Genomic DNA, 14,461 nt, shown 5'->3' with positions numbered 1-14,461 from the left:
TGGGGGCTGTTCCCTCGTTTCTGGAAGGGGCCACCCATCTCCGACCCCAAGGGTGAGAACAGAGATCTGCGGGTGGTGCCCCTTCCCCCGGCACTCAGGGGAGGGCCCACAGGAGAATGCAGCAATTGGCCCCCCCGGGCTCGCACAGTAGGGCCACCTCTCAGCCATCACGGGCCTCCCCCGGTGCCAAGCTGGCCCTCATCCTGAAGATGTGGGCACAGGGCCCTGGCGTTCCCCACGGGCATGTTTCTGCCCTACATTTTTAATGAGCACCGAGCAGCTGCTCTGTGCTCCGAAGGAGGGCCACACTTTTCCTCCCTTTAGAGCTGCATTCTCTGCAGGGGCGCAGCTGCTCTTCAGAGTTGGCACCCCCGATGGCACCCTGGGGTTAGGACTGACAGCACATGGAGGCAGCCAGACTCCAGGCCCAGGCGCGGGTGTCCGCCTCACACTCTGACTTCCATGCATCCTGTCCCGCGCACCGAACACCTGACCGCTCTTCTCTGGGCCCCTCATGTCCGTGGGTCTCTCAGCTGTCCTTTGAGACCAGGGCGTGCTGGGCTTCATTACGTGGGGGTTTATTTGTGGGTGAAGGGGCACGCGGGGTGTGGTAGGTCCAGATCCGCCACTCCAGCCCCGGAGCTTTCGTGGTCCTCATCCGGAAAGAGGAGAACCGTGAATAAAGCACATGCTGGCCTGTGCCCACTGTGCACCCTCGTCTCCGGAAACGGAGATGCACAAACCGGCCTCCTGGCCAGCTCCACACCACCTCGGAGCCACAGAGCCACAGCACTCCCTTCCCTCGGCCCTCGCACGTGAACCACATGAGCCACGCCCCAGGCCTGTGAAAGGAGCTCATTCTGCTGGGGATGACAAAGGATGGAAAGATGGCAGTCCTCATCGAAGGGGAGAGAAGGGGATGCAGAGATCATAGGAGGGAGTCTGCGAAGCAGGGTGGGTTTGTCTGCAAATGAAGTGTATTTGTGCAGCACGTGCCTGCTGTCCCGGACCTGCCTGCTCTCACAGACACAGACCAAAACGAGGCTGTAATTACGACCTTTTCGGAAAGCTCCAGGAAGCCTGGTGGGCAAGTGGCCCTGAGTGGGGGAAGAGCTGGCTTTCGCTTCTTTCTTTAGGTGTGGGTGATGGAGGGCCTCCCTGAGGAGGTGGCCTGGAATATGAAAAGGTGGTCCACCAAGGGGCAGCAAGTGCAAAGGCCCTGAGGCCATTAGGTCTGAGGCTCAGTGAGGGTAGAGACCTCCAGGGGAAAAGACATGCAAGCCTGGAAGGTCTGAGAGGGCTGCCCCCACCCCAGCATCATGCCTGCTTGTGGCCTGGGGACATGGCTCACCTCCGCACCAGGCCTGGGCTGTTGGGTGTTGACATTTCCAGACATAAACTGATTGTTGACTTTTGAAACAAACAGAGTCCCCTGGGGTCCTGGCCCTGCGCTAAGAGGTCACTGCAGCAGCAAGGCTCATCCCGGACTCAGGACAGCCCCCACCTGGGAGACCAGAGACTGCATGGGGCGTCCCCCCTTTTCTTTTTAAATCCCTTGAACTTGTTCTTCCCTGGAACCACTGGCAGGTTCAGTCACTTCACACTCCAGTCGCTGCCCCATCCTGCTGGCCGGTCCCCATGCACCCCTCCCCTGGAGCCCTGAGCATTTCCACACCTGTCCTGTCCTGGGTCCCAATGTCCTTGAGTCCCAGCGTCCTGGCGTCCCTCCTGAAGGGCCACCCCTCAATGCCTCACCACAGGGAGCATCTTCCCACCACCTTGTGTGGTGACCTTACTCGTGCCCCATGACCTTGACGGCAGCATGGGGCTGACTATGGCCGTCCTGTCTCTCATCCTGAGACCGAGGGAAGACACACAGAGATGCTTTGCCGTGTTGCAGCTGCCACCAGGAAGCCCCTCAAGGGTGCACAGCTGGCCAAGTGGCCGTAAGGAAGGCTGCTGGGCTCCCGGGGCCTGGCCGTCCCCACACCTGACTCGGCCACCCAGAACCTGGTGCCTGGAAGGACAGGACAGCAGATGCTGTGCGACCCAGGATGTGACCCCATCTTTCTCCTGCCAGATGATCACCCAGCGCCCACGTCCCTGAAGAGTGCTCCCTTCCCCTCTGCCGGGTTCTAGAAGAACCTACGACCTCCCTCTCATCCCCTCCAGCGCTGATTGGTCATCGCCGTTGGCAGTTTTCACGCAAGAGGAACCAGCCAATTGAACTTGCTGTCTTGGTCTGTTCTCTGGATTAGACAATTCGCGGAGCAATAAACCACACAAATTCAGAAACCCGTCCTTAGCAACGCTAATGAATGAGCACGATGTCCCCCGGGGATGTGGCAGCCTGGGCCCCCACACTACGGCGAGCCCCCCCCATCGCCCTTGATGTTGCCTGAGGAACCAGGTCACCCGCGAGGCTGTCTCCACCTAACGCCGCGTGGTGCTGGCTCTTTGTCAGGGTGTGAGGGCCACGTCCTCACCACCTCTGGGCTGCCGTGGACACCCCAGAGCTGACCCCCCAGCGGTGGGGCGTCTGCCTCTTGGCTCCTGGATGTGGAGGATGCCCGGCGCGGCCACTGAGGTACAAACGAGGTCTCCTTGCCTTTCCGGAAGGTGGGACCCAGCTCTGCTCGCAGTAACAGAACCAACAGCCAGGGGAGTTGCCTCTGGGGTCACTTGTCCCGCCACAAGGAGCATGAGGGGGACTAATGGGCCGGGCCCCGGAGGGTCTCATGACCACCTCTGCCCTGCGGCCTCCCTGTTGTGTGTCCCTCCTGCTCGGTGTAGCCCTGCCAGTGTAACAGACACAGGACGCTGGGAGCGGGGAAAGGGTCCAGTGGGACCCTGGCCCCGACCGCTCCGTGTGGGCTGTGTGACCTGGGCGGGACCCTGGGCCCCCTTGGCAGGACCTCCTCATCTGACAGCGACACACACCTGGGGATGCTGGTGAGGTAGGTCATGACATTCTGGAACTCCTTGTCGGGGACGTCGCTGAAGGCCGGGTAGTCTGGGAAGGTGATGACCGGGCTGCCGTCCTGCCCGCGCCCACCTGGGGAGAGAGCAAGGCAGCACTGAGCCCAGGCGTGGTTTTCATCACGGAAGGAGTGCGAGCGCTTGGTGTGTGCAGAAGAGTGACGCGCGCACAAACAGGCACCTGTCACTCTGCCACCGCCGGGCAGCCAGTCCCACGCGGCTCATCGCTTCCCAAATGAGCATAGTTGTACAGAACCAAGACTGCGCCGAGTAGGCTAACACCGCAAAGTACGGTTTTCTGCGCCTTGTAAATGCGTGAGCCGCTTTAAACCCCGCACAACGCTCCATCTCTTACCCCAGAGGCCCTAAGGCTCTGCGTGCGTCTCTGACGAACCACTTCAGACAGTTTGGGTCTAAGGGGGTCATCCCCTTGGCAGTGTGGCAGGGGAGGGAGCAGAGAGCACACTTCTGAGCGGAGACACACAGCAAGGAGGAAAAGGGTGTGGGGCTCAGGACCTGGGGATGGGAGCTTCAAGCAGAAGGCTGAATTCAGTCTGTGGTTTGACGTGTCCCACAAGCGGTCTGGAGAAGCAGTGGACAGGGCAGGGGCTGACGACACGCCCGAATCACCCGGGCCCAGGTTCCATGTCTGCCTGCTAGTCAGAGCCCTGGGCGGCTGCGGACGGCCACTTGATGGGTGGGACCCATCTCTCCTGCCCTGGCCACCTGTCCTGGCCCATCGGCTGCAGGCCAGGTGCCATGTAACTCCCAAGGCCGGGCTGCCAGACACGGTGGGGTCCACCCTCCTTGCTCACAGCTCCCTCCTGGACCCTGGCCACCCTCAGGGAGGAGGCCCACACCGTGGGGAGGAGGCCCACCCTGCGGGGAGGAGGGTCACCCTGCCGGGAGGAGCGGCCAGCGGCACACAGGGGCCCTGAGATGCCATATGTGTGAGTGACACCCCCGTCTAGCCAGCGCTCCGTGGGGTGTAAGAACCACTGGCCACACTTTCTGAACTCCTCCCCCCCCCAGCCCTGCCCGCCGGAATTAACAGCAAATCAATGAAGGGGGTGTCTTGGGCTAAGGTGGGGGCAGCGTGAGCAGTGCACACACTGACGCGCACGCGGGCGGCCCCCTGTGGCAGTTCCCCCAGCGTGTTTCAGGTGCATCCTGCACAGGAAGTATCGATGGATGTTGATGGAATTACACCAAAGACCTAACTCTGCAGGAGCTGGAGGAGGGTCCCCATTGGCAAGCAGGGCTGTGCACCATGGATGGGGCGGGGGTGGGCTCACCCTGAGCCAGCACCCATATCCTCGGAGGAATCGTGGGTAGGACGTGAGGTGGGGAGAGAACTGCCTTGGGATGGATCCCCCGTCAGTGTAACTCAGCCAAATCCCATCTTGGGAATCCTTCAGGTCCACCGGTCCCTGTGAGGCCCAGCCGGCTAGGACAGGTCCACCCAGGATGATCTCGGAAGCCCTGAAGTAGGACCCTCCTCACACCTGCACAGTCCCCTCCCGAAACACTGGCTGGCATTTGAATGACAGAGAGAAGGTGTGTCCAGAGGGGTCCTGGGGCTCTGCCTCCTCCAAGCCAAGAGGTGGTGGGCTTACAACCTGGAGGAAGGTCAGGGTCATTAGTCTGGGTCACAAGTGCACTAAAGTTGTGAACCTTGGGGTCTTGAAAGGCATGGACGGGCTAGGGAAATGGAAGGAGCCCGCAGACCCTTGACTGAACATCTTGTTGGCGTGGGCCACAACCCCTGTGCTGTAGATGGCTTCCTGTTTCTCTGAAGGACACCCCTCCCTCCTTGCAGTGACCGATGTGCCTCACTGTGGACAAGCCCCCCAGAGGCCCCACATCCTGCTGATGACCTTCGATTCCCCCGGGTTGCCTGAGCTCCAGGGCCACGTGTTAGGGCGCAGCCTGAGGCATGGCTCCCGGCCCCTGGGAGAAGGGCCAGGGCGGCCCCAGGGGCACGGGGCTGGCTCTCAGGGCTCAGGAGGGGAAAGGGCCTGTGAGTAGGGCCGAGCGCCTGGGAAGGGCAGGTTGTCTGGTCCTGATGGGGGTACTTGTATAGCTGTGAGGGCGGCCACCACAGGTGCCATCGCAGCCTTAGCACCCAGGATGTGCCAGTACCATCCAGTGGCTGGGGTCATGCACCACAGCCAGACAGGATGGCAGGTCATCCTACAGGGTGGAGACAGAGTCTGGACCGAGGGACACAGGGGCCCCAGAACAGGCCGGTGGGACAGAGCCAGCCCCTCGCCCCTATCAGCTGTGCTCTGGGGCCTCCCCCACGGAAGCTGGGTGTGCTGGACTAGGGAGGTCCCTGGCCCAGGATGCTGCAAGGATGAGGGCAGCTGTGCCCTTTCCCACTGCACCTGCTGAGGAAACATTCTGGAGACTGCAGGCAGGAGCTCTCGGGCTGTGTCCCTCTCAGGACTGACTTCCGGCCGTCTCTTCCCGTAGCCCCTGGCCAACGAGCCCTGAGCCCCCTCCTCCCGGGCAGCGTACAGCATCTCCTGGCCCTTGGTGGAATCAACAGCAGGCCGTGCCCAACTCGCAGTATGTGGACTAGGTCCCCTTGGTCACAGCCCGGCTCTGCCCCAGCCCCTCCCTCCCTCCGGCCCAGCACTCACCAGACAGATAAGCAAAGCGCTTCTTCAGCTGGTCTTGGATGTCAGCGGCACAGAGCGGGGTGATGTCCTGGTGCATGATTTCATCTGTGGGCAGAGCAGAGGGACGCGGCTGTCATTTGGTGCAAACTGCCTCATGCAGCCATGCGCATCAGCCAACACCTAAAGGGACCAGCGGTCACGTGCTCGGAAAAAGGGATTTCAGTTTCCAATGTGCAGAGACCTTTGTCTCTCGGTGCACAGAAAACTGTGTGCTGGGTGGTTTATCAATATTTAAGATGTGCCATGTGTCAGAGGCACAGAGAAAGGAACAGAGAGGCGGCGGGAGGGAGGGAGGAGGGACGGAGGGACGTGCAGGCAGATGTGAGGGCAGGCAGCACCACCCACCCAGCACCCACTTTGGTCTACCAGCCTGCACCCCCGACTGGAGGCGGTCCGGGCATCCCCGCGGCCACCACAGCCCAGGTCAGCGAGGACACCGGGCAGCAGACACACAGAGGTCCACCCCGCCTGCCCGACATGGACACAGGAGGGCACCCGTCCGGGTCCCTGAGCCAGATACTGATGGGAAAGGTGGCTTAGTGTACAGGCTGCGAGTCCTGGATCGGGGTCTGGGGCGAACTGGGAGCAGCCACACCCTGGAGGCATCGCCAGGAAGCAAGAAGGTTTTGCGAGATTCTGGGCACCTGGGGTCGGGGCTGCGTGTGTCACTGCGGAGAGCGTGAAGCTGGGTGCCAGCCCCTGCCCTGGTGTCCGCGGGCTCCTGTGTTTCTGAGTCAGCGCCTTGCTAGTGCTCATGTGATTCACAACCAGACCCTGGCCGAGCAGCGGAATTTGCATCCTGGGACATTTACACGATTTCTCAGAAGAGACTCAGGACCCAATCTGAGATGCCAGCCAAGGGAGCCTGGAGACACGGGAGCTCTTCCAGCTCGAAAATTCCAGTGGAGCTGCTGAACGCTACCTGCATGGACCAGCCTCGAAGCCGGCTCTTCCGGTCGTGCAAACAAGCAGGTGTAAACAGGTGACACGACTAGGCACACAGGCAGGCTCCACCATCCTGGTGTGCCCTGCCCTTCGACCCTGCCTGCCATTGACCGGGCGCCCACTGGCCCCACAGAGCGGCAGTGGCAGTAGCCGGCGTCAGGAAGTGACAGCAGCTAGTGCTCAGAAGGTGGGGACCTGCACTGAGTCTCCAAGGGTGAGGCCGCCGCCCACAGGCAGCATGATGCCTCAGCCATGGCTCTCCTCCGTGGGAGGAAATTCAGGATGTTTTCCTAAATCCCAGGCAGGGCGATTTGTGCCGAGTGCAGCGTGCACCCTGCACGGGGGAGGGGCTGGACCTTCAGATTTCACATCGTATTTCCCTTCTCATGGCAGGAAGGAGTCTCTGCACAGTTAATATCAAACCTGTGCCACCTGTGCTCAGGTTCAGCCTCTGCAGCCCCAGAGACACACATCGTTGAGCACAGACCATGGGAGGCAAGGTCTCCAGAAGTCTGGAGACCTCCCAGGGGCAGTGGAAACAGCACGGACACTGAACTGGCAAGTCCTTAACGGGGACCCAGCATCCGTGGGGAGCACAGGGACTGCCTAGACGGTTCCCCAGACCTCACCACCACCCTGGACCTCAGCATCCCCACCGGACTCCAGCAGCCCATGAGGAAAGAAAACCATGAGTGTCTGGGCCTCTGATGGACGCTAATTCTTGACTGGATCTGACTGGCAGAGCCTTTAACCCCACTTCCTCTCCAAGTACCCTCTGAGCTCAGTCCTGCACAGCACAGGCTGTCTGTGCTCTGAGCCTGGCCTACCCTGATGGCACAAGGCCTTCCCATATGCTAGAGACAGGGCCATTATTGCTGACCATTCCTGTACTTTCAGTGACAGAGGGACAGTCCTGCTGGCTGGATCGATGTCAACATCAGCTTGGTTCCTTGGAGAGATGTCTCTGGGCCTTGTCACCACCCTCCTGTGGGCACTGACCATTCTCATGTTCCCAGAGCTCCTCCAATGGATGGACCAAGGTCCTTCAGGCCTCAGGGCCTTTGCATGAGCTGCTCCCCATAATGCTTCTCCCATTGTCTGCTGGCCAGTCCAGTATTACTCACTTCCTGGCCAAGATGTCACTTCTTCAGGGAGGCCTTTCTCCACCTCCTGGCCTGGGCCAGGCCTCACGGCATCCTGCACACTGGCCGGAGAGCCTGCAGCCTACTGCTCAAGCCCAGGACCCGGCCCAGTGGCCCCTGTGACAGGGGCACAAAGAACTTGTGTGGGACAGGGGAAGCAGGAGGCACACGAGAGGGCGACTTCCCGGAGCAGCACTGGAATCCAGCTAAGTCGGCACGCAAGCTGGTGCAGAATTTCCGGAGCCCACAGATAGCTGACCACGGCAGCGCGTCTGCCTGCAGCCTCACTGTGGATTCCACGCGGGTGAGATTTTGGGCGCAGAACTTGCTCCGACAGCATGCCGCAGGTCTAAGGCGCCGTTCCAGGTTGAACGACGGTGTTATTCTGCAGCCTGCGCTGGAAACAGAATCCGCACAAACGGACTCCGTCTAAAGGTCACTATGGCTTACATGGTCACTGGCCACCCCTCATAAAGCTGGAAATAAGTAAGGACCACAGCAGTAGTTTTCGTCATGGTCACCTGGCGGCTTCGTCAAGCCCGCGGGCTCTGGGTCTCCGGGTGCACTGGGCATGTCTCCCCCAACCCCGAAGTGCCGCTTCTGCCCACCCTGCTTCCTCGTTCAGAAGGGTGGGACTGCAGTTTGTGGCAGAGGACAGGGCACTGCTGGTCCAGCAGGAAGTGGGGGAGCCCACGGGAGAAGGAGCAAACCTCAGATGTCAGTAGTCCGGACAGGAAGGGGGTCGCCCCACCCGCCAGCTCATTGAAAAGGTCAGGCGAGGCCCCGCTCCTGCACAGAACCTCTCTGTGTGAACACAATGTCTCACAGATAGCTACCCGCTTCCTGTCTGGGCCAGACGTGAGGGGAGAGCCCCGGGCGAGGAGCCTGTCACAGGGTCACGTCTGACGGAGGTTGACGCGGGGCATGGGCACTGAGAGGGCCCCCAGGGCCAGGGTTCAGCGCGGCCCTGGGAGCCATCTAGAAAGACAGTTGCACCCAGCACATGACAGGTGGCGCACAGCCCACTTAGCCTGGCTCATGACGTTTAGCCGCCCTGGGACCCGGCTCAGCTCCAGATGAGGACCAAGGGGAGAGGCCCCAACTGCCACAACCTGCTTGTACCTGAGCCACCGGGCCTGGCCCCTCTGGGCTGCAGCCGGAGGGCAGGGGTGGTGCGAGTGTCTCCTCTTTAGATCTTTCTTCCCGACACGGTGAGACTGGCCTGCAAAGTCCCCTCTGGCAAAGTGACTTAGAACCTGCTTTGGTTGAGGACAATTTCCTAACAGGGGTTGGTCGCACCTGTCCACTCGAAGGGGCGTCGATCCTTGACTTTCCACAGCAGTGGCTGCCTGTGGCTGTGACAAGGGCCTGCGGTGGGTGCAGAGTTGGGTGGTGGCGACTGTCCCGGGTTAGGGAGCCCCGGTGCACTGGGAGAAGCCTCGAATTTGGGTTCAGAGGCTCGTCCCTGCTGCTTCCTGGGAACCTGGGGCCTTGCTCAGAGGGAGATAGGACCTTGAGAAAGGCATGTCAGTGGGGGCTAGCAGCAGAGGCCCTCTGCCATATCTGTATCTGCCTGAAAGTCCACACCTGGAGGCTTCCGTTTATTTTCCATCGAAACACAACGTGAGGTCTTCTCTGTGTCCATAGTAGAGTGGCACGTGGGGTTGTTTCGGCAACACAGGTGGGCGGGATTCCCACGTCACTGAGCCCATCCAGCAATCTCCAAACCAAGAGCAAAGTGTGTGCAGACGGAACAAGGAGAAAGGAGGCCACAAACGGGGAAATCCAGACTGAGTGGGGAGGACACGGAGGCTGCAAAGGAGCCCACGTGAGCTCATAGGTCAGGGTGACACGGGAGGCTGGGGGGCGGGGCAGGGCCCACGTGGGGGCAGGCTCTGTGACTTGGGGTCTACACTGGTTGTGTGGCCGGCTCTGGCTCTCACAGCACATCATCCTGGACGTTTCCAATGGTCATTTGTTCCTGGATCAGGGCACAACTGTATCATGTCACATCGTGAACTCAGTTCAGATGATTTCCTTATCTCAGGAAGCAAATCCTTATGTGTTTTTGCTTTTTTTGTTTTAATTTTTTTAATGTTTATTTTTGAGAGAGAGAGAGAGAGAGAGAGAGAGAGAGAGAGAAAGTGTGAGTGGGGGAGGGGCAGAGAGAGAGGGAGACACAGAATCTGAAGCAGCTGCAGGCTCCAAGCTGTCAGCACAGAGCCTGATGCAGGACTCAAACTCACCAACTTCAAGATCATGACCTGAGCTGAAGTCGGGCGCTTAATCCGCTAAGCCACCCAGATGTCCCCTTACAGGTTTTTAAATAAAACGCTGCTCAACCAAAACTGCCATCAGGGAGAAGCACCCTCCAGCACAAGGAACTGCAAGCTCACTGGCACGCGGGGGGCAGGGATCTGGAAGCCGAACAAAGTCAGGCTGGGCCGTGGGTCTGTCCCTCCCGTGTGCTGCCCAAGGCCAGTGCACAGCCTGGAGCCCTCTGGGGCCACGGGGACACCGTGTGCAGATGAAGATGTGCAGGCCCGAGGCCCAGCACACCTCCTCGGAGCTCCAGATCTGCATCTTCCATGGCCACACCCCTTGCCTGATGGGTCTACGTCAGGCCTTCATGGGAACCACCAAGAAGCCCCTGGAAGGGGCACGCAGAATGGACAGCGGCCTCTCCTGGATGCACCACGTTTTCTATCCCGCCCCATGCCGGCCACAGCCCCCAAGGGGGTTTCACAGCCGGGGCAGGGATCTCGAGGCCACCCCATGGGTGACACTTAGCTGAGGTCACACCCATTTTCAGTTTGACAGACAGCAGGTCAGAGGCTGTGCTGTCGGTGACACACTTAGGCACACCAGGAAGGTGTCTCTGTCTGCCATCGTCAACACCCATTCTAAGAGGGGTGTCAGCCAGGTAGGTCCCAGGATACACTCTCCACCCCTGCAACAGGCCAGGCACCACAAAGGGTCCCTGCTCACACCTTACACCCTGGCTCGCATGTGCTCAGGGCACTCTGTCCCATAGGGGGTTAACTGCATCACTTCTGCCGGGCATCCTGCATGCCGCAGGGCCATGGCAGACGCCAGGCTGAGATGCCACACACTGTGTCTTTGCCCAGGGCAGCAACCAAGCCCCGATGAGCCTCAGGATCCTGCTTAACACAGGCTCTGGGCAGCTTGACCAAGCTCGCAGAGATAGCACACAGGCCAACGCCGTGCCCTGCCCTGCCCTGCTCCATATCCCTAAGTAGTGCTCGAAGTCCTGCTCCCACTGTGGGGTGTCTGGGGTCAGAGCCCCAGAAGGCCATCTCTGCACACTCTCGGTGGTCAGGGACAGCACTGCCACCCTCCAAACTGAACGGACCACGGACTCTGGGGGGCTGGTGGGCAGGTATGCTGAACACGTCCAGCTCCTGCAGAGCTGAGCAGAGATAACATGCGGGGAAGCCGATCGAGCCGGGCCTCATTAAATCCAAGACACGGTTCTCAGTGAAATTCTGACATGAGCCTCTGCAGAGCTCCCCCAGACCCAAAGCCTTAAATCAGTTAAGAAGCAAGTATTTCTTGAACGTCTACACTATGACCCGCTAGCACAACGGAAAGGACAAGACGTTGAAGAATTCCTTAAATGTAGCGGCTGGCTAGCACAGCTCCGTGACCTTCTGGTGGATCCCACAGGACACCTTTAATTGTAGAAACAGCGGTCGGTCACTGGGTAACTAAATACCCCTCATGTATCAATGAGTTTGTCACCCCAAGAGGTGGGAGCATTAGTATCCCATTTGTTGGACGAGAAAACTAATGAACAGAGAGGCTGACTGAGTTGCCTGAGGCTGCACAGCAGGACTGCACAGATTCTAGGGGCAGTAGCTCAAAGGGAGCGGCAGGGGTGAAGCCCCTCTGAGGCCTGTCCTGGGGTGGGGTGGGGGTGACTTCCAGGGGCGGGGTAAGTGGAGGTGCTACTAGAGGCGCCTGGCGGTGAGCCTGGGCGACGGACTCAAAGGAGCGGCAGCAGGAGGAGACGGACCTCTTGGTGGGCCTGGGCCACGGCGACGGCAGGCCGCGGGGTCCTCACCGCACGTGCTTCTGTGAGTGCCTTACCCTAGTGTCAGTGGTCGGAGAAACAACCTCCGGCCATTACCAGAGGCGTTTAAAATCACCCAGTAATTCTTGACGATTTTTCTCACAGCCCGAGTGGAATTGTGACTCAAGGTGGTAAACACTGTCGCCGCCAGCGGTGGAGGAGACCGCGTGGTCGCTGTGCCGTGAGCCCACACACACGCTGCGCGGCGATGCCCCAAGCTGGAAGCAGCTGCTACACCTGCACCTGACCGTGCATGGTCCCCGCTAGGGACCGCGGGGTGTGGAGCTGCTCACGCCCCCGCACGGCCCCCTGGCAGCCGCTGTGATGGGGGCCGGGGGGCCACAGACTGCTGGCTGCATCACCCTTCCTGCGCGGGGATCCCCGGTTTCCGGGCAGAGGCAGGCACGGTGACCCCAGGCGCTCCTTCTCCTGAGCTGCTGTTGGTCCGCACAACCGGGGCAACGGTGGCGTGCGGGGGGTACTTGGTGGTTCCCAACGCTCGTGGATGCACGGCTTGCCCTGGGTTCCCTCGCCAGCGAGGGGACTGGCCGCTGGACCCCACAATTCTCTCAGAGCGTTTTCCACTGGCTGCCGTCACCCAGAAGAACCTCACAACGACAGGAGACGGTGTTCATTTCCACGCGGCAGAGGACAAGGATGGCGGCTGTCACAGCTGCCCGCGTAGGACTCCGCGGCTGGCGCCCCGAAAGCACCGACGCTCTACACGGAAAAGGGCGACTCCACGTAGCCGAGCCTCTCACGCACGTGCACACGTACACACGCGCACGCATACGCGGCACGGGCGCACCGGGACGGCGCCGGGGGACTATGCTCACAGCGCAGTGCCTGAGTCACCCCTGAACGTTCCCTGCAGACCCTGTTTCAGAACTAGATCTGACAACCGCAACCCCGTTAGAGGAGGAAACGCCTAACATGGCTCCGACCCCACATCCGGGAAGACAAGGACCCCAGCGCCCCACGTGGCGCAGCCCTGCATCCGGGCCGCACACCGGCCTCTGCTCCTTCCCCAAGTCCTCGCCGAGCCCTAGAGTCTGTGTTCGGGCGACGGCTGTCAGGCCCACCTGCGCCCCTGCCTGGGCCAGCCCGTGAAAGCCCTCCTGCAGCACCTGTGGGGAGTCCAGGCCCCCAGAACACAGCAAGACCCAGGGCCACATGCCCTCCCTGCATTCACACCACCTCGGGCCTCTCTAGACCATTCCAGAACATTCCTTGGGTCTGCCCTGCTGGCCCGGAAAGTCCCTGTGTGGGTAAGAAATGTCTTCACATGCTCAGTGCACGTGGGTCCTCCCTGCATTCTGGGTGGGCGCCAGCTCCACGCTGGGGAGGCCGCAAGAGGTCAGAGGAGAAAGCCCCCCCCCCCCCCCCCGCCACAGAGTCAGCCTCTGCAGGTCTGGTTCTGGCGCTTGACGTAGAAGGTGCTAGAGCCTGGAGTGCATCTGGATTAAGGCAGAGAACAGCTGTGACGTGTGGGGACAGAACGGAGGTTACATTCAGGGCCAGTGTGGCCACCCAGGTCACGTGGGGCTCTGCCCTGCCCTGCTCAGCAGCTCTGTTCACGCTTCCCAGGCACTATCCCAACCCGCAGCCCCAGACCCCTACAGCAGGCGGGAAAAACAGGAAACGGGGGCGTCCTCGTTGGCGAAATGGAAGTGGGGCTGGAAGCGCTAATGAGCTCACTCCATCCTTCTAGGACTGAGTGTGAGGGACAGAGGAGGTTGAGGTAGGTGCCGGCCCTAGAGAGGCCTCTCCCGGGACAGCACACCTTGCCTGCCTGCTGGAGGTCCACAACCACGCTGGTGGGCACCTCACCAGCCACCAGGACAGGACAGGCAGGGAGGGAGGCCACACCAGGCAGCTTCCGACGGTTCCTGGGCTGCCTCGAGTGTGTGGTGTGGCTGGACCCCATCTACCAATATGCCCCATTTACTGAACTCTTGTGCCCACGGTCATCACAAACACAGCTGGGCCACTCCTGCCTGTGCCCTCCGTCTCTGGTTTTGTTGTAAGGTCCACAAAGGTGATGAGGGAGATGAGCCCAGACACAGAGCCTGGGCAGGTGGACGTCTGGGAGCCGGCACTGCCGCGCCCTGGCCACAGCCCCCTCCGTCCCGGCCCCACAGAGCAGCAGAGTGGGAGGCACTCCCCAGAGGCCGTGGAGCTGGGGTCCAGGGCGTGGGCTCGGGGCGGGGGCTCCTGACAGCCGGGGGCCAGCTCTGACCCAGGGACCTGGAGCTGAGAAGGGGTCCTTTTGCCACAAACGAGGGCTTCCTTCACACCCTCAGCACAGTGTCCCCTCGAGGCCACCATCTGGTGCCCATCCTGCCTGGAATGCTGGCCTGGCTGCCGATACACTTTCAAGCCACTTGTCCCAGAAGCCCCTGCAGCCCGAGGCCTCCACACCCCTGCGCACACGCAGCGCCCACCCACCACAGATAACCATCAGAAAGGAACTCCCTTTCAACTTTCCTGAATTTGAAATCCCTGTGAATCCAAGGGTCACACTTGTGTTTAATTCCAGGGAGGGCTGCACTGCCCCCTGGCTCTGCGGCAAAGCATGCACTTGTGAGGGTTTGGAAACCAGCGATGGGACCCGGAAT

General features: G+C 60.8%; 1 protein-coding gene across 5 annotated transcripts in view; it reads right to left on the bottom strand.

Annotated features, from left to right (window-relative positions):
* MCF2L (MCF.2 cell line derived transforming sequence like) overlaps positions 1-14,461 on the bottom strand; it is a 133,657-nt gene that overhangs the window by 49,509 nt on the left and 69,687 nt on the right. For all 5 annotated transcript variants that reach the window (XM_047849041.1, XM_047849120.1, XM_047849270.1 and 2 more), the window contains 2 exons: positions 5,625-5,708; positions 2,941-3,055 (listed from right to left, as the gene is read on the bottom strand). In XM_047849041.1, the coding sequence (XP_047704997.1) occupies positions 2,941-3,055; positions 5,625-5,708 (199 nt within the window). The remainder of the gene's footprint in view (positions 1-2,940; positions 3,056-5,624; positions 5,709-14,461) is intronic.

Source organism: Prionailurus viverrinus, chromosome A1, assembly GCF_022837055.1.
Source record: "Prionailurus viverrinus isolate Anna chromosome A1, UM_Priviv_1.0, whole genome shotgun sequence".
NCBI classification, from domain to species: domain Eukaryota; kingdom Metazoa; phylum Chordata; class Mammalia; order Carnivora; family Felidae; genus Prionailurus; species Prionailurus viverrinus.
Note: the sequence above shows the minus strand (reverse complement) of the source record. Positions and strands in the feature narration are given on the sequence as shown.